The 23,029-nt window shown below is 38.2% G+C and overlaps 1 protein-coding gene across 8 annotated transcripts in view; it reads right to left on the minus strand.

Annotated features, from left to right (window-relative positions):
* cdc42bpb (CDC42 binding protein kinase beta (DMPK-like)) overlaps positions 1–23,029 on the minus strand; it is a 191,881-nt gene that overhangs the window by 102,433 nt on the left and 66,419 nt on the right. For all 8 annotated transcript variants that reach the window (XM_048599866.1, XM_048599871.1, XM_048599870.1 and 5 more), the window contains exon 2: positions 17,030–17,121. In XM_048599866.1, the coding sequence (XP_048455823.1) occupies positions 17,030–17,121 (92 nt within the window). The remainder of the gene's footprint in view (positions 1–17,029; positions 17,122–23,029) is intronic.

Consider the following 23,029-nt stretch of genomic DNA (forward strand, 5'->3'; position numbering starts at 1 on the left):
GGCAGATTCCTTAAAGCAATTTCCGCAAAGGAAGCACATGGATCTTAAAAACCATTTAATCAACCTGTGACTCAATCAGTGGTCAGTCAAGCCAATACTCCCCAAAACTCATTTGATGAACAGGAAGGAACAACCAAGCAGTTTCAGACACTCAATTCCCTCTTTTGTTGACAGCAGCTGGCAGGATTTAGGAAGCCAGTCTGATAGAAAGAACTTTGTGCCCACAGGAAGTGTGTGTCTAGGGGTGTTCCTTTTGTACACAGAAACAGTGAACTGCTTGAATTATCGTAAGAACATAACCTCAGAAAGAACTACTGTACACATCAACATTCTTTTGCCAAAGCCAAATGTGTACACAGCTGACACATACTGGGTTACTCATCATTCACCGCTATCAATTTAGTTCCATACATGGTCACACCTCATTAGTTAGACAAGACATAGAACAGTTCAATTTCCTCAATTATGAGATTGCATCTTGAGTTTCATAAATTGTGAATAGAATTCACCCCAAAGCTTGTCCAAAGTAGGAAAGAATTTGCATTTATGTAGTTTCTCTTATGCCTTCAGGACTACCCAAAAGGTTCAATTACCTTGAAAAGGTAGTCACTCGTCATGTGGACAAACATAACACTCAATTTGTGCACAGCAATGTCTTGCAAATGGAAGTTAGATAAATGACCAATTAACCCGTTTTGGTGAGATGGTCAGGAAGATAATATTTAGGCCCTCTTGCAGTGCAGTGGTAGTGCCCCTACCTTGGACCAGGAGGCCTCGGTTCAAGTCCCACATGCTACAGAACATTAAACGGCTCTATGTCTTATCTAGCTAACAAGGTGTGACCACGTATGGAACTAGGTTGATATCAGTGAATGATGAACAGATTGATTAGAAGCAAAAAAAAAACATTTGGGCAGAACAGGTTTGAACTCCCTCGCTTCTTTTTGTTGAGTAAAATGGGAGATTTTACATCTTTCTGAACAGGCAGATTGCCTGTTTACTATCTTTCTGAAAATTGCGACCTCCGTCAGTGCATTTGCACTCTCAAGGCAGATGGATATTTGATATGTGACTAACCTACAGAAGTATAAAAGAGCAAATATTCATGACCAAACAAAGATGTACTTCAGAAATTTCTTATGTAAAAATGTTTTACTTCCATTTGAAATTTCTTCTGTGTATATAACAATAACAGCTTCTACTGTTTGTCATTTATATAAATGATATGGATGAGAATATTGAAGGCATAGTTAGTAAGTTTGCAGATGACACCAAAAATCGGTGGCATAGAAAAACTTCTTCACTATCTACTAAGATTACAAAGAGATCTTGATCAAATGCGTCAATGGGCTGAAAAACAGCAGCTGGAGTTCAATCTGGATAAATGCGAAATATTGCATTTTGGTAAAACAAACAAGGGACCTAGGGGTTCAGGCACATCATTCTTTGAAGTTTGTGTCACATGTAGACAGGATGGTTAGAAAGTCTTTTGGCACACTTGCCTTCATTCCTCAGTCCTTTGAGTATAGGAGTTGGGACTTCATGTCGAAGTTGCATAGGACATGGGTGAGGCCTCGTCTGGAATACTGTGTCCAATTCTGGTCACCCAGTTATAGGAAAGATATTATAAAACTGGAGGGGGTTCAGAAGAGATTTACTAGAATATTGACGGGTATGGAAGGTTTCAGTTATAAAGAAAAGCTGGATAGGCTGGGACTTTTTTCACTGGAGCATAGGAGGTTGAGAGGTGACCTGATAGAAGTTTATAAAATAATGAGGTGTACATATAGAGTTGATGGTAGTTGTCTTTTCCCCTAAGATGGGAATTACAAACTAGGCGGCACACTTTTAAAGGAGAGAGGAGAGAAATGTTTTAAAAAAAAAAGGCTTTTTTTTTTTTTTACACAAAGTGGTTCGCGTATGGAATTAAACTTCCTGAGGAAGTGGTGGTTGCGGGTACAGTTACAATGTCTAGAAGATATTTGGATGGATATATGATTAGGAAAGGTTTGGAGGGATATGGACCAGGAGCAGGAAGGTGGGTCTAGTTTAGTTGGGATTATGTTCAGCATGGACTGGTTGGACTGAAGAGTCATACAGCACAGAAACAGACCCTATGTATTATCTAATCATCATTGCATTACTCAAGTTAGTCCAAATCTCAAACAAAAATACACTTATGTGCCTTTGCATCCTCAGGAGGTCACAGGGTATTTTTTTCAATGGATAAATTAGTCTTGAAGGCAATCGCTGTCTGTAAGCGAATAAAGCACATATTTTGCATATGACAACGTCCCACAAATACCAAATGCCTAAATAGACCAAAAAAAAGTTGTTTGGTAATACATAAGTTAAGTTTTGCTGAAAGAAAGGGCACATTTGTTGAAGCTTTTTATCATGCACTTATTTGGACAATTCATAAGAATACCAATTCAAGGAAAAATCAACACTTAGCAAGAGAGTACCAACTGGTTGGCAAGTGGACTCTGATTGGTAGATGTATTGTCAAAGAGAATGTACACATTACTACTGATTGACAGTTAACAGTTAGGCTTTGTTTATATTTTAAACAAGCCAAGTTGTCTTGGGTTGGTCAGGGTATTGTCCCGAGAAATGAACCAGTGAATAGAACGTCACCTATTTTGTTCAGCTCAAACAGGTACATCACTTGAATATGTTCTATCTACAAAGAACGTGGTTCTGTGTATTACCATATACAGCATCCAGTACACACAAGTGCAATTCTTCACGCATTCACTATTATCCAGTAAATGCTGTCCAATTGCAGAATTGAATCTAATGTTACACACTGCAAGTTTTGTTTGCAGGGGCGGGCCACGTTGATTTAGCACAGTGAGTACCTTTGTTTGTTGCGAGCAGCCCAAGGGAAATTATGTTTGATGCAGCCCAAAGACTGGTGGGTTGTAAGGCCTAAATACCTAGCATCACACTCGCACTAAAATTCATAGATCACATTACTTATTTGTGTAACAGGCAGAACCTCATTTTGGTTTGATAAAAGCATCCTGCTGGTGCTAAAAACCGTGGTGCAATAGTGCAAGTATTACTTATTACCTATTTACCCATTAGTTAACATTTTTTGAGATAATTTACCCTTACTCTGAAGGTAGATGTGGCACTTTTCAGGAATAAGAGTGACCGCCTTACAGCTTTGCATGAGTTTGTATGATACATAGCAAGAAATTATCTAAGGATAGCTATTATTCCACAGGATGGTTTTAACATTTATTATTTCAGCATCAAGTTTACAGTGATTGGAGAGATAGGAAGGAATGATAAGCCGGACCTGGTGCAGAATAGGGTTATGAGAATTCTCCAAAGTGTTCAGTTAGTTTGTATTGTATTAATGTTTTTCTTCTCCCCAGTGGTTCCCAAATTAACAAACTTTCAACTGGACTTACAAGATACATTTTTGTATCACACCGTGCACTCACAATACTAATCTAATTAGCTGAACGTGTTAAAATTTTCATTCTGGAACAAAACTGCTTTTATAGTGTCTGGAATAATTCTGGCTATACTTTTCAGCCTAGACTATGAATATTTTTGTCTTGCATATAGTACCTCACTACTCCCATCAATTTCCAAACAGGTCTCTCAACAGTTAGCTTGCCAGGTTTGAAGCTGATAAACAGTCTAACAGACCCAGAGAACAAGGCCAGCAGAATCAGAAGCACGAGATAGCATCATTAAAACAGTACTAGGCTCGTATCACCTTGAATGGGTAGCCTCCCTTCTCTGATTGCCCCGCCCCTCTGCAGAGTAGCTGTGTCAGGACAATTCGTGACAGCTCTGAATTAATCATCATTGGGTTATTGACATGATTTCCATTACAAAAGTCCAGGATCCTAAACCACAAATCTTCCTTTGAATTTGTAAAAGCAATATTACTCAGGCAACATTTCTCACTGTGCTGGTGTAAACCACAAAATGCATTTCAGGAAACCACATTTGGTTACCATTTCCCTTCACTGAAAATATCCTCTTCCTGACAGCATCCTGTAAGCATTCTCACCCTCTGCAGTGAATAATAATCTGTTTAGCCTGAAGTCCAGAAGTTCTTTAACTAACACTGAAGACTTAGACACCTAAAGGATACAAATAAAATATTACTACATTTAGGAAGTTTTCTAGTGTATACCTATTCAACACAACAGTTACGAGTTCCTAAAAAAAAACAAATTAATTAGAAAATCTAATTTCCAATGCATCAAGATTTGGGTCAAATAGATCAGCATTCGCATTCTTCTAAATTTCCATGAGTATTAACACATGAAAGCAAGTTTCGATCAATCCTTCTACGAGCAATACATTGTTAGCACAACAAACAGAGGTGTAGTTTTACATTAATTACTTAAATAATGGCAGATGTCATTACCCTAAACGTCAGGCTGTCATCACCTTAATTAAGAATCAAATTAAATGCTTAAAGCAAAAAGTAAAAATGTTTCAAATGGCAATGAAAAAGAAAGTATGTTAATTATATGATCCAAATGTTTGGATGCAATAATCCTAAGGTGTAGGTTCAAACATTCACCTATAATTTTCTTTCTCTTAAATGTATTTCAACATTGCCCACATTCAACTTTTTGTGATAAAGGCTTTTGCCACATGCAAATTTGGATTTTCCTGCGAAGATTATAGTTTTGTTTAAAAAGGAGGTCAGAAAGTCGTTTGGAACAGTGAATTAAAGACAAATTTCAAGAAAGCATGTGATTTAAGTTGAACGCCTATATCGGATACCAGGGAGGTTACATGCTGAATGTTCACAATGCTGAGTTTTATGACCAACACAGGAACAGATCATCAGAGACTAGAATCAGGTTTCAGTTCAGATGAGCAGTTTCACATCAGCAGAAGGCCCAGTTAGTTTGTTTGAATCTCCAGACAGTGTTTTTAGTGGTAGAAATCTCCATATGAGAACTAAGAGTAAGTCCAGGCTGTTTGGACTGAAAATAAGTCTCTAGACCATCAAAACTGGAATGTGTCTGTTCAGTCAGGATTCGTAAAGTTAAGATAGGAATGATTTTCCACTGAGACCATATAGTATAAATATTTTATAGTAGGTGTTTGCAAAAGGGGTCAATTGTTGTTGTGCTCTTTATGTTAAGATCTTCCTAAATTTTCGCATATACAGTTTTTTTTGTGGAATAAACTTGAATTCTTTTTGTTAAAAAAAATTGGCAGCCATATGTGATTATGTTCGGCAAGGTGCAAAAATTAAATTTATTATTCGTCAAACTAAGTTTCATTCCGGGATCCGGACTGCTCAATACTACCAACAGCTGGGGTCGTAACATTTTCTAATGTCTTCATTCTTCTCACCTAATCCCATCTTCTATAACCTTCCTTCAATAAGACCTCTTTTATATCATTTCCTATCCTTCCTCCCTCCCTAACAACCTATTGATTCCATGTTCCAAACATAGAGTTAGAGTCATACAGCATGGAAACAGACCTTTTGATCCAACTAGTCCACGCTGACCATGTTCCCAAACTAAACTGGTCCCACTTGCCTATGCTTGGCTCATATCCCTGTAAACCTTTCTTTTTCATGTACTTAACCAAACCTCTGTTAGAATATTCTATCTGTACCTGCATCCATCGCTTCCTCCTGCAGTTCATTTCACATATGAACCACACTCAAAATGTTACTCATTTCCTTTTTAAACTTTTTCCTCTCACCGTAAAAATATGTCCCCTATTTTTGAACTCTCCCAACCTAGGGAAAATACCTTGCTATTCACCTTATCTACGCCCCTTTTGATTTTATAAACTTCTATAAAGATCACTCCTTGGCCTCCAAAGCTCCAATGAAAGAGTCCCAGCCTATCCAGCCTACATTCGTAACTCAAACTCTCCAATCCTGGCAACATCCTTGTAAATCTTTTCTGAACCCTCTCCAATTTGATAACATCCTTCCTATAGCAGGGCAACCAGAACTACACACAATACTTCAGAAGAGGCCACACCAATACCCTGTACAACCTCAACATGACATCCCAACAATTACACTATGGCTTTGTATCCATCCATCACATTTCTGTGACCGTTCCCAGTGTTATTACATAAACACTGTACTTACAATGCAAAAACAGTCCATTTGGTCTAACAGGTCCATTTGAACTTTTATGTTTGACGCAAGTTTCCTCTCAACTCCTCTTCATCAAAATCAATCAGCACGTCCCACTATTCCCTTCTCCAACATGTGCTTTTCTAGCTTTTCCCTACACTAGTCATCTGAACAAATACTTATGGTAGCAAATTCTGAATTTGAGAGTGAATTTATTAAATTTATGGTCTGGGTTCTAGTCTCCCTTGAAATGAAAACATTGTTCCTATTTCTATCTGATCACATGCATCATAATTGGCCTGATTCAGGTCACTTATCAGTCTCCTACTGACAAAAAGTCCATGCCCTTTCAGCCTGTTATAATGTAGCATTCTAGCAAATATTTTTTGCACCTTCTTCAGTGCCTCAAATTTCTCCTTCCTGGTAAGGGGAAATATTTGAGCAAGTTATCACCTCATCAATGAAAGGCTGGATCAGACAGTCTACTGCAGACATGCTCAAAATGGGATATCAACTTGCCAACTCTACAGCGCCACTTATGCCAATATGGGAGCAATTAGAGGAAAGGTCTGAGGGCAAGAGGATGGCAAGGTCTCTCCCCTGCTGCTTTCAGTCCCCTACCACCACGCCCTACACTCTCAAGAGGCAAAACAAAGAAGGCTACCCTCTTGCTGTTGCATGGCCTGGAAAGTATGGCTTGAAAAAAAACGTCATTTGCACCACGAAGCTGGATGAAGCTCACCAACCAGCTCCTAACATGCTGATTCACTTTCTTGGCAGTGGGTCCGGCTTGTCAGTCAACATCTACCATGCCAGCCACCACACTTACCCTGAACAAGAGAATATCTCTGGCAGCGGAAGAGATGAGTGGGCAGAAACAACCATTGGTATAACGTATTCTTAAATTACTTCAAAAGATTGTGGAGACTCAATTTGTACCGGATGTTTTTTGAATTGAAATTTTTCCATCTTTTGCACTGGTGTGGCAGACATACAGCAAACTGTGATAAACATTAATGCAATCTGATTGAAACTCTAACCCAAAGTGCTAAACAAGTCTCTCTGTCTGTACTCCTTGAAAAAATTCCAGGAATTTTTTGCTCAAGGACAATTAGGATGGGCAATAAATGCTGGCTTTGCCAGCAACTGCCATATTCCAATAATGGTTTTTGTAAAAAGTTTAAAACAACTCAATGTAAAAATGCCTAAAATTAAAGAATGGTAAAATCCTACCAATTCTAAAATCACAATTGTAACCTGCTGTGTTCGTCCAGCTCTACACTTTGTTATCTGTAATATGTAAACGTTGTCAGGCTAGAAATCTTCAATGATGTCAGCAAGAAAGAATATTAAAAATTGCAAATTTTTCCTTCAAAACCAATTTCCATATCCATTACAAAATGGTGGCCTCCCTCAGTTCATATTCATTGTTAAAAGAAAATTATTAACTAAATACCTAGCAATAAATTATAGATCTACAAAGTTATCCCAGGGTTTAAATCATTTTATGAAGTCAAATTTATATTAAAATGATTTACTCAAGATTATATGAACTCCTTGATTATCTTGCAGACATACAAATCAATACCAAGGCTCCACTAGCTTGCATATGACTATTATAATATTACGAGGAGTAGGCAAAGGAACACTGTACAACTTAATCAAAATTGAAGACAAATCTTAAGTTGGGTGGAAATTTCAGATGTAACTAGAAATTCAATAAAATGTACTTAAATTTGTACATTATACCAGGCCAAAGGGGTATTGGAATCAAATGAGACAGCTCAGAAATTATTGAATAAATTAGACAAAATAAGACTAAACTTAATGTAGTCAAATGTAAAATGCTGCATGTAAAACAGAAAAACAAGGTGTCACTCAATCCATGAATGGTGTTGAAAAGCTAAAGGATTAAGGAAAGAGACATAGGAATCTGAGTAAACCTGATGCTAAACATGACCATTTAATGCAGAACAGTAATAATAGAAAATACTGCATCCAGCTTTGGTTGCTGGGTAACAAGAAAGACATTGCAGAGAACAGTTACAAGCAGATTCTTAGTGTCAGATGTCTAAGTAATGAAGAAACTGGAAAAGAAACGTGGACTCATGAGACAACTAGGAAGTAGTATCAGAGAAGTGATGTTAGGTCTATAAGATTAAGAGACTGAAAACAACAAATATTTAAATTAGAACAGTAAAATAAGAGTAAGATGAGTAAAAGCTAATTTTAGGACCATCAGGAAATGCTTCTTGGGACAAAGTAAGCAACTTTAGGAGCTGGCTTATAGATAAATACAGGAAAACAAAAAGCTATAATCATTTCAGAAACAACTGGATGCTACAAGGGGTGCACTTTAGGGTCTGTCTGGCATTATCTTCTCCATTGGTAATTGTCGAGTGATCTTAAGATTAGAGGCATAGAATGCTTTCCTTCTGTGCTTCAACCATTCTCCCATTGTGCTTTGGAGTCAATAAGGACTGCAGATGCTGGAAGCCAGGGTCTATAGGTGAGAGGCTGGAGGAGACCTTCATCTGAAATGTTGACTTTCCTGCTCCTCTAATGCTGTCTGACTTGCTGTGCTTTTCCAGCCTCTCACCTATAGATATGATGGCAGTGTTAAAAATTCTAGAGAAGAGGGTGAAATTGTTCTCATTGGCAAGAACCAGAGGATGTCAATTTAAGATGATTAACCAAAGGACCAAATGTGAAAACCTTTTTTTTTTAAAATGTATCAAGTGGTCCAGAATGCACTACCCAAGTATGCGGTGGAAGAGGATACAGTTGTGGCTTTCAAAACAGAAATGATAAGTGCCAGAACAGAGATTTTGCAGGCTATGGGCAAAGGATGGGATTGTGGAACTAGAAGAGTTACTGCCACCAAACAGACTGCACCGGCACCAATGGGAGTCTATAGGTGAAAGCCTGGAAAAGCAGTAGATCAGACAGCATCAGAGGAGCCCTTCATCAGAAATGTTGACTTTCCTGCTCCTCTGATGCTGTCTGATTTGCTGTGCTTTTCCAGCCTCTTACCTATAGACTCCCATTAAGGAGAACAGTTTCACCCTTTTCTCTAGAATTTTTAAACACTGCCATCATATCTCCTTTGAACCTTCTTTTCCCTAAGGAGTACAGCCAGGTTCACGGATCCATCCATGGAACTGAAGTTCCTTATCCCTGAAAGCATCTTTCCTACATTGTTTCTGCACCCTCTCCAATACCTTCACACCTTGCATAAGGTGCAGTGTTATGGACTAGGCCGAACCCTTCAAAATATATGAAGATAGCCTAAACCCTAGCTTTTGCTTATTTTAAAGGCAAGTGCTAGGCATTGCGTTCCAGATGCAATTAGTTTGGTCAAACGACCAGTCTTGAAGCAAAACACACTTTATTCATACACTTTAGTTAAAATACAACAAAAGGAAAGAAATTGAAATAATTAACTCTCTTGGAAAATTTAGAATAATTGATTATTTAAATACTAAACAGTATCGGATCTAATATGGTAAGATCCAATAAACACACCCTTGGCAAAGGCAAATTCAGTAAAATAGATTGTCTTACATACAATTCTAGCAGCCGGAAGAAAATCCTCAGCTTTTAGCTGTAACATAGGGAGAGGTGAAAAAAAAAAACAGCTTCCACATCCAGCTTTGAGACCCCAGCAGCAACTGTTATTGAAGGCTGAAACTAAAAAAACAAAAAAAAAATCCCCACCAATTCAGGCTGCTTCTGTTGTTCCGACTTTAGGAAAAACCCCAAGGCCTCACAAGCTGTTTACTTTTTTGACTTTGAAGTAGACTGCTCATCACCTCTGTCTGAACCTTTCTTCACATAAAAAAAGGACAAATATACCTCTTAAAGCCATTGTATTGAAAAAGCAGTGTTCAGTACTGAATCAGTTTTTTATAAAAGATCCATCACAATGTCTTTGCTTTTGTAGTTTATCCCTCTTTTAGTAAGCTCCAAATGTAGAAATACATTGAGCTAAATTCAAAAGTTAGTCTTCTTCCTTGTCAAAAATTTAAGTTTTATAAAAATGACATTTATCAACGAGCACATGCTGAACTACTTTAAGTGGATTAGTTTATCCTTCTCACATAGCATTTTGAAAATTAATTGCTCATCTGCCTAAATAACCACTTTCTTAAACTAAGTTCTTATTTCTTTCCCCCCTCAGTTGTACGGTATTACTGGATCAGTGACAATTCAGGAACAGTGCCACTCGGACTGTATTCAACATTTCAGGTCAGGGCCTGGCTTTCTTCCTCACCTAACTATGTGTTTGGAAGGTTATATTAAGTTTGGATCCACTGTAACACTTGCAGCCCCTAACCCAATGCAGCAGTGAGTCACACAGCTCTTCCAGCATATCTCGTGCAAATGACATCTGCATATCCGCTTGCTGTCACTTACTCACATCCTACTCAACATAGGAAGTCTTCACCACACCCAGTTATACTGTAGAAAAGAAACTGTTTGTGTACATTCTCTTCTAAAAGATTCATTCCATTCTTTTCCTTCTGCTTTCCTTCTCTCCAACTGTAAGTTTTTTCTTTTGGATTTCCTTATTTGATATTTTTATTTCACTTCATCTCTATTCTTCCTTTTTGCCTCACTTTCCTAGTTGGCTTACTTTCCTCTCAGTTTATAAATCCTTAAGTTTTACATTTTGAATTCTATTAAATATTATACTACATTCTCATATATAGTTATCCTACCTCTTCCTTTCACAAGCTACTAAAAGTCTCTGCGAAAACCGTGACAAAGTCTTCAATTTAATATCACCAACATCCTTTCATTTACTTTCAAATCAAATCAGCTACATTTTTCTTTGTAACAAACGCTCTTAAATCCATCAGAACTCATTTACCTGCCAGTCGTTTGCCATAACTGATCCCACTTTTTAATCTTTTTCAGTTTTCTAAATGTACTTTTCCAAACCTATATAATTTAGCTCTAGGATTTTTATTTTAAATTTCCTTATTTGTCCAGGAGTGTGCACTTTTGTTCTGTCACTTTATTTACTTCGCTAATGGGCTGATTTCGTACCTTCTCCTGTTTAATTTTTTTTAAACAATATTTGTCCACTGTTTCATCTAGAGTTTTCCTTTCAATTTATCTGGACTTGTGTCATTTAAAGTGGCTGTTCCCAGTCTCCACCTTTAATTACTTCCTTTACTTTCCTAGTTTCTATACTTAGTTTTGCAATAGTGAAATCGAGATGTTCCTATCTCCATATGCCACCTACCTGGCCCACCCCTAATTCCAAAACCAGATCCAACATAAACCCCTTCTTTTCAATGAGACTATTCATTTAGAATGCAGTCCTGGCACATTATAGAAATCCAATTCCTTCTGTGGCACTTTCATTACACTTAACCCAGTTAATCTCTAAATAATTGAAGTCAATGCCATATCATGGAGTTTCTCTTTTAAATTCAGACAGTACTGTTGGTAAGGCTAGCATTTGTTGCCCATTTCCAATTGCGCTAAAGGAGGGGATGTGTACTGCCTTCTTGAATTTCTGTAGCCTGAGAGGTGTAGGTACATCCATAGTGCCATTGGTGAAATAGTTGATACAACACTGAAGGAATGGTGATATAGTTCCAAGTCAGCATGGTGTACAACTTGTAAGAGAACATGCAGATATTTGCTACATGCATTTGCATACCTCATCCTACTCAGTAGAGGTTAGGGATTTCGTAAGTGCTGTTGAAGAAAGCTTGATGAAATGCTACGGTGCATTTTACAGATGGTACATACTGCTGTGATGGTGTGCCAGTGCTGGAGGGAGTGAATGTTTAAGGTGGTGAATGGTGTGTCATGACTATTGCTCCCTTTAAAAGGGTATGCAGTTGCACTGACAGTCCACATGCATCAATTGGCACCTCATCAACACTTTCACAAACAGCAGCTAGAGAAATTAATTGGAACAAAGGCCATGACCATGGTTTTCTTTCCTAGATGGAACGGAATTTCTTGTGTTGCTAGAACAATTGAATAGAATTCCATCGCATTCCTGATTTCAACAAGTATACAAAAAGGAAAAGAATAGCTAAGAAAGCCTTGTCCTCTTGAAAGATGAGACTATGAAATGAATATTGAGAAACCATGACATGGCAAGGCCTTTGAACATGCATTTTCTATATCTTCATATTTGAAGATGCAAAAAGCATTTCAAGAATAGTAGAACAATAGACAATAAGACAGAAAGTTAAAATAATCCTGACCTATAGAGAAATAGTACTGATAGGATTAAAGCCTGAAAAGTCCCCTGGATTCAAAGCCCAAATACTATGGTCTTAAAAGAAGCGGTGCAGAGACAGTGGGATGCATTGGTTGTAACTTTCCAAAGTTCCCGAGATTTTGGAACAGCTCCAGCTTATTGGAAGACCCCCAGATGTAACACCTCCATTCTAGAAAGGAGGGAGGCAGAAAGCATGAAACTATAGGTCAGTTAGCTTGACATCTGTCATTAGGAAAATGGTAGAATCCATTGCGTCGAAGCAAGAGTCAACAAGATTCTGAGAAAGAGAAATAGGTTTTAAAATGCTGACTGACGTTCTCTAAGGATGCAACAAATATTGTAATTAAACAGGTACAGAACGTATAATACATTTGGATTTCCAAAGGAATATAAGGTTATTGTTATTGTATGAGAGTCCATGTTGAATGTGTTGAGTGCGATACATCTTAATGGGTAGAAGACTGCCTAACAAAGAATCAAGATAAATGGATCATTGTCAGACCGATAACTAAAGAATTCAGATCATGCTGGGGACTCAAATATTTATATTAATTTGATTTTTATTAACTTGAATGAAGGATCTGACTGTATTGCAGTCAAATTTGTGACAACACAAAGATAGAAAAGCAGGGCTGTGAGAAGGATTCAAATAGTCTGCAATGGAATATAGGTAGGTTACATGAGTGGTCAAAAAGTTAACAGATGAAATATAATCTGGAAAAAAGTCAGGTTGTCCACTTTGGCAGTAAGTTTTGAAGAGCAGAATATTATTAAAATGGAGATTATAGAATGTTGCAGTACAGAGGGATGAGTGTTCTTGAACGTGAATCACAGAATTTAGAATACAGGTATAAAAAGTAATTAAGGTGGTAAATAGAAGATTACAAGAGGGTTCGAGTATAGAAGTAGGAGATTCTTGCTGCTCCTGTACAGTACATTAGTGAAAACACACTTACAGGATCAAAAACAGTTTTGGTCTGTTTATATAAGGAGGGATATACTTAGATTGAAAACAATTCAGAGATAGTTCACTAGGCTGATTCAAGGATGAAGGAGATTAGGGTTTAGAAGAATGAGAGGTGATGGAATTGAAATATTTAATTCAGATGCAGTTTGACAAGGTAGATGCTTAAAGGATGTTTCTCCTCATGGGAGAATCTAAAACTAAAACTGAGGGCACAGTTACAAAATAAGAGATTTCCCATTTAAGACAGAGGGGAGGAGGAGTCTGAGGGTCATCAGTCCTTGAACCTCTCTTTGACATAGTGTAGAATGAGTCACTGAATATATTCAATGCTGATTACCACCTATCACAGACCACTTGTGTACAGAAAACAGTACTCTTATCTGTTGAACACCATTTGGAGGAAATGCAAAGGGTGGCAACAGCACAGAATGCATCTGGTTGGGGGATTTTAATGTTCATTATATGGGCTTTGTAGCACCACTACTTACTGCGTTGGTCAAGCCTTAAAGCATGTGGCTGCCAGTCAGGTGGTAGGGAAGAAACATAGAGGAAAAAATCTACTTTATCTTGTCCTCACCAATCTACCTGTTGACCATGCATCTGCCCATAACAATGTTGGTAGGAGTGACACACACACACAGTATCATGGAGATGAAATCTGGTTTTCACATTGACAATATACTCCATATTGTTGTTAGCCATTACACCATATTGCATTGCATAAATCTGAACAGATCTAGCCTGTGTGGTGCTGAGGGCCAAGAGCAGCAGCGAAATTGTATTCATAGTGTGTAACTTCACGGTTTGGTGTATCTTCTATCTTACCGTCAGATCAGGAGATCAAGCTTGATTCAAAGAAAATAAGGAAGGCATGCTAGAAACAGAACTGAGCATAACCCAAAAATGAGGCGGAGCCACAAGGGAAGACTGTGTATGCCAAAAGCAGTATGCAACAGACAGGACCGAACAGTTCTAAAGACACAGTTCAGATCCAAGACCTGCAGTCCTGCCAAATCAAGTGCAATGGTGGATACTACAACTAACAGGACGATGCAGCTCCACATATAGCTCTATCCTCAACAATGGAGGAACCCAGCACATCATGCAAAACACAAAAATAAAATGCTGGAGAAACTCAGCAGGTCTGGCAGCATCTGTAGAGAGAAAGCAGAGTCAACGTTTCAGATCCAGTGACCCTTCATCAGAACATGCAACACGCATCCATCTTTAACCAAAAGTGATGATCCATTTCAGCCTTTACCTAAAGTCCCCAGCACCACAGACATAAGTATTCAACCAAATCAATTCACTCCCTATGATATCAAGAAATGGCTGAAAGCACAGGACACAACAAAGGCTACGGCCCATTACAACATCTCAGCAATAGCATTGAAGACACGCTCCAAAACCAGCCGCGCACTTAGTAAAGCTGTTCTAGTACAGCTAGCATCCACAATGAACAAAATTGCTTAGCTAAATGCTGTCTCCAAGAAGTGGGACAAATCCAACCCTGCCAATTACTATCCTATTGGTCTATTCTTGATCATTCTCAAAAGTTAGAAGGGGTATATTTACAATAATACTGCTCCATCAGTAAACAAGATGAGACTTATTCAAATTTAGAAAGAATGTTAGTTTGGTACATCAAGTTTTTTTTCTGTACACACTTTTATACAAGCAATTTTAGACCAAAGCAATTTTGATTAAAACAATAACTGGTGTTCAACATATTTTACACCCTTAAAATATTTAATGCATTTCAAAAATCCCGAATTAGAATTTTAGAAAAAGAATGGCACACGATTTCAACTTAGAATGTCACCAGTCCTCGAGATTGTTGGCGAAGTACACTTGCACTTCCAAGTGAATGGTATCAAGATATGCAATATTTTGAGGAACATTTTCAAATATAGATACGATATTTATATAGCAGGTCCAGGGGTAAGCCATTCTGACCTTCAATAAGATCATGACTGATCTGTGACCTTGATATCTTTGCTTAACAAAAATGTCTCAGACATGTAACAATTGAATTAGCGTTGACTGCCATTTGAGGAAGTGTGTTCCAAACCTCCACTACTTTTAGCCTGTGGCACTGCTTTCTAACATCTCTCCTGAATGACCTGACCTTAATTCTCAGACTACTCCCCCCTCTTTCTGGAATCTCCAAATACCCTGATCTATCTTTTTAGGTCTGAAATGGATAACTTCACACTTGCTTATAATAAAAGCTTTTTACCACAGTTTTACCCATTCATCCAATCTATCAATATCCTGTTGTAATTTTACACTGTCATCATTCTACAGGGTGTATCATGAAAATGAAATATTCTTAAAACTGCTTAGTATTATGAACTAACATGTGAGTGAAGTGACTGATTTTACCATGAGACGCTTTGTATAGTGACCGCTTCTTGTCAAATTTGGTTGAGTACCAATGTGATTGTGATCGAATTTACCACGCACGAGTACTTGTATTAACACACTATTACTTTAAACCCTTTAACGGTTTTTGTTAGCAAACAGTCAAATATTGTTTTAGTTTTTTTAATGAATGTGCACTGATGGGCAGGATACATGGAAAAATGTTAGCCTAGTTGCTTCAAGTCCAGCACACAAAAACCACTTAGCATGATACATACAACTATCACACAAAAGAGTAAAGTGAATGGATTTTCTTAAAGACGTTCGAGAGATGTCAGTTTCGCTGTCTTGACCAACATTTATTGTCCATTCTTACTGCATTTAAAATGTGCTGGGGATTGAGTTTCTGAACTGCTGCACTCCGTGTAGTGTAAGCATATATTAGCAAATGAAATCCATTATATTGCTCACTGTAATGACAGAAATATATTCCAGTGAAACAGTCGATCTGTCCCTTGTCATAACAATGCCTATTAAGGAAATGTCTAACAAATTGTGGAATGCAACTCTGTTGGTTGTCAGACAAGCTTTTAGTCCTCCACCTCTTTTCAGGAAATGGGAATGACATTAAAAGGATGCTGAACTTAAGCCAGTTCTGCTAGGAAATGGTTCTTGTCCAATTTAACAACAAATAAATTAGAAGTGAAAAGTCATACAAAGAAAGACCAATCTTCCAGCTGGCTGTATGATTTCATTAAATTTTAAATGTTGAAGTTTCAAAAACCTCCGATTTTGACAATTATACCAGTAAATTAGACTTGAAAATCCATTCATTTTCTGTTTGGCCAAACCAAGTTTACACGGTTAAATACAACTGTCAATGTTATAAATGTAGTTCTTTCTGAAATCGATGAATGTTGGGCATTAGAATACAAATATATCAGTCACTATGGAGGTAAGAGTAGGGCACGTGTAAGGTGATTATGCAGGGAGGTAGCTTATGTAAACTTCTTCAAACTGATAATTTGGCCACGCAATATTGCCATCAAGTAGCTATTGTAGATTAACAAACTTTCTGAGAAGTGGTGCTAAGAGCTTGCAGCTAAAGAGTGATCATGTATACAAATGAAAGATTCAATATTCAAATTATTATAGAGAGCATAGTTTGATGATACAAGCCAAAATTCCTGACTGTATAAAATATTCAAATGAAAAGCTAATATTCCAGTATGTTTTACATTCGGTGACATAAGTTAGTGACATATCATTGCTTTAAAGGAGGTGACTTGTAAAACATACTGGAATTTCAAGAAACATTTCACTGTTGTAAGACATTATTTGTTTGACTGCTCACCTCACCAAATGCTCCTCTACCGATGACTTTCAACATTTCAAAGTCATCTCGATGTAGCCGCAGCTCCTTTACAGTCGAGGTGAATGGTTTTGCTGTAAAGTTCAAAAATGATGGAATTAGAAAGGTCACATGCATTGCAAATTTGTTTGAGAATATGAATTTGTGAAAATTTGGAAAGTTCAGAATCACGGAATTATTATAGTACAGGAAGCCTCCAATAGGTCCATTCAGAGCTAGCTTTATGAATAACCATGAGACTTAATGACATTCTCCTGTGTACTCCCTGTAAATCTGCACATTGTTCCTTTTTAAATAACCACCTAATAGCTTCTTGAATGTTTTAAATAAACCTACCTCCACCATATTCTCAAGCCGTGCATTTCAGCCATTAACTGCTGGTTGTGTGGAAAAAAGTTTTCCCTCATGTCACTTTAGTTTCTTTTACTAATTACTTTAAATCTATCTCCTCTTAATCTCTATCCTTTCATGAGTAAAAACATTTTTTGCATAGTGTCCATACCCCTCTTGATTTTGAATACTTCTTTGTCAAAGCTCCTCTCAGGCTTCCCTTGAGGAAAACAGTTCAACTTTCTCCAATCTCGGTACATAACTTAAATTCCCTATCCTTGGGACCAACCTCTCATATTTCTTCTGCATTCTCCAATTCCTTCACATCCTTCATAAAATGTGACACCCAGAACTGTATGCAATTGTCCAGCGAATATGAACGAGTGTCTTATACAATTTCAATGTAACTTCCTTGCTCTTGTACTCTAGGTGCGTATTCATAAAGCCTAGGCTTTTGTAGATATTTTTAATAATCTGTTCACACATGTTATAATTACACCTCTGGAGCAGACTTATTTGCACATAAAACCTGGAGCCCCTGCTCTTTTACTCCCTTTCAATTTGCACTTTGTTTTGCATTGTTCCTCCATATTCCTTCTACCAAGACGTATCACTTCACACTTCTCCGCATTGAAATTCATCCGCCACCTATCCACCCACTCCATCAACTTGTATGTGCCCTTTCAATGTTCTACGCTATCCTCCTCACAATTTGGGTATCTAATTTACATATCACATGCAATTTTTGAAATGGTGCCCTGTCCACCAAAGCCTTAATCATTAAATTACATTAAATGAAAAATGTTCAAAATTGCAGCATTCCAAGTGCTATTCTCTGCAAACCAAAGCTGTTTAAATATTTTGAACATCAATAGGTCAGACGATTTCAGTTCATAGGTCACTTGTAGTTTATCCACTATACAGCTTTTAGACCCACACATCCAGTATTTTTTTTAAACTGTGGACACAGCTCATGATCCCTAGAATAAATGCTCACAAACTATTAAAATAAATAAAAAAGCTACTGAAAAAATTCTTCAAAACTAATCTGTTCATAAAACTGCCAATAAAAGAAAGCACCATCACATTCAACACTATGTAAACAACGCTGCTAAAGTGACATACATCAGTAGAATTCACTATTCATAATGACAGTCCATTGCACAACTTTACAAGAATCACAGAATCCCTAGAGTGTGGAAACAGGCCCTTCAGACCAACAAGTCCACACTGACCCTCACAGCATCCCACCCATACCTATCCCTCTATAACCCACCTAATCTACACATCCATGAATAGTAAGGGTAATTTAGCATGGCCAATCCACCTAGCCTGCACATCTTTGGATTGTGGGAGGAAACCTGAGCACCCGGAGGAAACCCATGCAGACCACGGAGAATGTGCAAACTCCACACAGACAGTCGCCTGAGGGTGGAATCGAACCTGAGTTCCTGGCACTGTAAGGCAGCAGTGGTAACCACTGAGCCAGAGGTCAAAAATACTAGTGTCTGAGAAGTTGCATTTCTTCATTATTTTTCTCAAAGGCTCAGCAAACGGACTTTAAACTAAAGCAGACATTTGTTCATCTAATTTGAGGATTCAACAGAGGTCTGAACTTTAGATCAATGCAAAAATGCATAGGGTCCAGTCACAAATTTATACCTTAATCTCAATACAGTTGATTTCAGAAGCATGCTTTATCTTCAGGACAAGTGCTGATCAACTTATTCATCACATCTTTTCTGATGAAAGTTTCATTATTAATCACTGCATGAGAAACATATTTAACTTATCAGACAGTATCTATCTACGACATTTGAAGTTGCTAAGACCTTATTAACTTACCTGTCAAAAGTAATTCAACTTCAGACCAGGCATTCCCAATGGATTACAACTCCTCTGGGGTACAATCCTAACAAAAGCTCCTGAGTGGATGGTGTGGGGGTGGTGTCTACAATGTCCACCCACACAATAGATGAGCCAAGGGCGGGAATCTTGTACGCGGACTTGCTACTAGCACCTTAACCCCAGGGTAGGAATCTCAGAATCAGTGCCATTCATTATTTTTAAATACCCAGTGCCTCCATCCACATAAAGACAGAGGCATGAAGATCTACAACAATGTTTCTAAAACTAAAAATAAGAAAGCATTTCCAGAATTTAGCATTATAAAATTTAAAATGCAATATTTATGACTGGACCAAGTGTCAACAGATACACAAGCATAAGAAAAAGGAGAAGACAGCCATTTGGTCCCTCAAGGCTATTTCACTATGAAATATAACCACAGCTGATCTATGTTTCACATTTCCATCTGTCCCCAGTAACTTGAGAGTGCATTAGACAAGAGAGTCAATTTACCTTTTTCTTAAAACTACTTCAGACCCCTACTTCCATGTGAGGTAGAGTTCCAAAGTGACAACTCTCAGATTTTACTAATCCTCATTTCCATCCTAAACAGGCAATCCCTAATTTAGAAATAGTGCCCAACAGTTCTGGACTTGCCTGCAAGAGGAAATAGCCTTTCCACATACACCTCGTCACGACCTTTCATGATCTTATACACTACAATCAGGTCACTCCTCACTCAAACTCCAGTACATACAAGCAAGGCCAGCATGTCCAACATATCTTTGTAACCAAAGAACTACAATGAAAAGACAAATGACCTAAATTAAACTGGAGAAATATTCCAAATCCAAATTTGTACCAGATCTTCTATTAGGATAGAACACTGATCACAAATAAGTATTCTTTTTAATGAAAATGATAGACAGTGATGAAACATGAGCTTGTGGTTAAAATTCCTCCAAATGTGTGCGAAAGTGTATCAGTAGAACTGGCCACTTTATAATCATCGTGGAGTGTGAAGTTCCAGCTTCACACTGACAACATCTTTCATTATGTGTCGCATTACCTTGGTGCAAAATAGGTTTTGCATTCAAACAGATTAAGCGACTCAAAACTAGGCATCCATAACAAATTGCAGGCTTTCAGCAGGCAGCAAAAAGTATATTCAAGAAACAGCACAAATCCAAAATTGCCCAATCACTCTACTCTTGATCAGCAGAAAAGTGATGAAAAGGGTTGTCAACAGTGCTCTCAAATGGCACTTGCAAAGGACTAACCTGCTCACTCATGCTCATTTTGGGTACCATCAGGGCCACTCAGCTCCTGTCCCAGCCATTACAGAGCTGTCGCACCCTAGGTCCAAACATGGACAAAAGAGCTGAACTCCAGAAGAGATGTGACAGTGATTGCATTAATGCAGTATTTGACAGTGTGGCATTAAGGAAGTTAGCAATACTGGAATCAATGAGAATCAGGCAGATAGGGAGGCTGGTTGAAGTCATACAAAGACAGACACTTGTGGATGTTGGAGGTTAATCACCTCAGCCTCAGAACATCACTGCAGCATTTCCTCAGTATAGCGCCCTAGGCTCAACCATCTTCAGCCTGCTACATCAAAGACCTTCCCTTTATCAAAAAGGTTAAAAACAGCACTGCTTGCTGGTAACTGCTATTCAGTGCTATTTGTGTTTCCTCAGACACAGAGCCAGTCCATGCCCATATTCAGCAAGACCTGGATGACATCCCAGCTTAGGTTGATAAGTGGCAACTAATATTCATGCCACACAACTAGACCAACTAGGCAATGACCATGTAGGAGGCTCTCCCTGGATGCTGCGTGACCCACTGCGATTTCCACCATTTTTTGTTTTCAGTCGGCAATGACCATCTTCAACAACAGTGGGTCTAATCATTGCTCCTTGACATTCCATGACATTTCCATCCCTGAAATCAGCCACTACTAACATTCTTGGAAAATACCATTGACTAGAAACTGAACTGGACCTGCCTATAAATAATGTAGCTTCTAAAGCACGTCAAGACGCTGAAAATTCTGCAGTGACTAATTCAACTTCTGCCTCCCCAAGACTTAACACAACACCAGGTTACAGTCCAACAGGTTTGTTTGAAATCACAAGCTTTCATAGTGCAGCCCCTTTGTCAGCCAAGTGTCTTCACCTTATGAAGGGGCTGCGCTCCAAAAGCTTGTGATTTTAAATAAACCTGTTCGACTGTAATCTGGTGTTGTGCGACTGCTGACTTTGTCCAACACCGGCACTGGCACATCCACATCATCCCCAAGACTTGTCCACCATCTATGAGGCACAAGTCAGGAATGTCATGGAATACTCTACTGGCCTAGATGACTGGAGGTCCAACAATACTCGAAGTTGTACATTTCTTCAGGACAAATTAAATCTGGTTAAATGGTGCACCATCACTACTTTCAAAATTCACTCTCTCCCGCACTGATGCCTGATGTCAGCAGTGAATACTAGGTTAAAGTATTAAGTCACCTCCTTCAATAGAATCTTCCAAACCCATGACCTCTAACATCTAGAAGGACAAGAGTAGCATCTACACTGGAACACCATCACCTGTGAATTCCCCTTCAAGTCACACACCATTCTGACTTGGAACTATTTCATCATTCTTCATCGTTAAATCGGTAAAAATTCTAAAAAGCCCCTTCCTCAGAGCAGTACAGATGCTCTTACAGATGTGGACTGGGCTGGTTTGAGGCTGAAGCTTAACACGACCTTCTCTTGGACAAAAACAAAATTGCTGGAAAAGCTCAGCAAGTCTGGCAGCATCTGTGAAGGAAAAAAACAGAGTTAACATTTCGGGTCCGGTGACCCTTTCTCAGAACTGAGTTCTGAGGAAGGGGCACCAGACCCGAAATGTTAACTCTGTTTTCTCCTTCACAGATGCTGCCAGACCTGCTGAGCTTCTCCAGCAATTTTGTTTTTGTTCCTGATTTATAGTATCCGCAGTTCTTCCAGTTCTCTTGGACAAGTAGGAATGGGCAATAAATGCATGTCTAGACAGCCCCACAAACAAACGTTTTAAAAATGTAGGGTGGGGAAAGGCAGCAAGAGGAGAAACAGGAAAGGGTAAGAGAAAGATTCAGAATAGTGGCACTCTCACAAACCACACCACAAATTGTTTCAAAGATTCATTAAGAGCCATGGGGGTTTGGTCACTGTGCCGTGTCTACCCTGGATAATTAGGAAGAGTTTTAATTCCAAATAGACAGCAATAATAGAACAGTGAAATGGTAAATTTGTGCTTTACAAAATTATAAGTAGGCTGTGTACATTAAGCATAATGCTTGTTCACAAACATAAACATAAATCCTCAATAAGCAGCAATACTGCAGTTTGTGCACTCCTCCGAGAGGCAGCATTGACTTCCAATTCCAAAGGCACTGGTACCTATTGTTTATTCGGCTACTTACTAAACGGGCTTTGCTTAAAATCCTCCAACAGACATTTATTTTGTATCATATGCATTAAAATATAGCTGTGTTCCAAATAATTATGAACATACAGGCCACATGAAAGGATTTAAATTTAATGCTATGAAGTAGTTTGGAAGGATTGTGGGTTTTTTTTTTAAAAACAAAAAAAAAAGAGTCAATGAAAGCAGTTTAGAACTTTTGTTTTAAAAACAAAATAATTTCTTGGTAGTCGCTTCTTGTGATAACTGCTTGTTTACTGAGGCTCCAAGCATGGGTGTATGACTCTCAGGTTGGGCTGCAGTACCTGTTGAAGATGGCTTGGAAAGTTGTATTCAAAAATG

Source organism: Rhincodon typus, chromosome 8 (assembly GCF_021869965.1).
Source record: "Rhincodon typus isolate 14 chromosome 8, sRhiTyp1.1, whole genome shotgun sequence".
NCBI lineage: Eukaryota > Metazoa > Chordata > Chondrichthyes > Orectolobiformes > Rhincodontidae > Rhincodon > Rhincodon typus.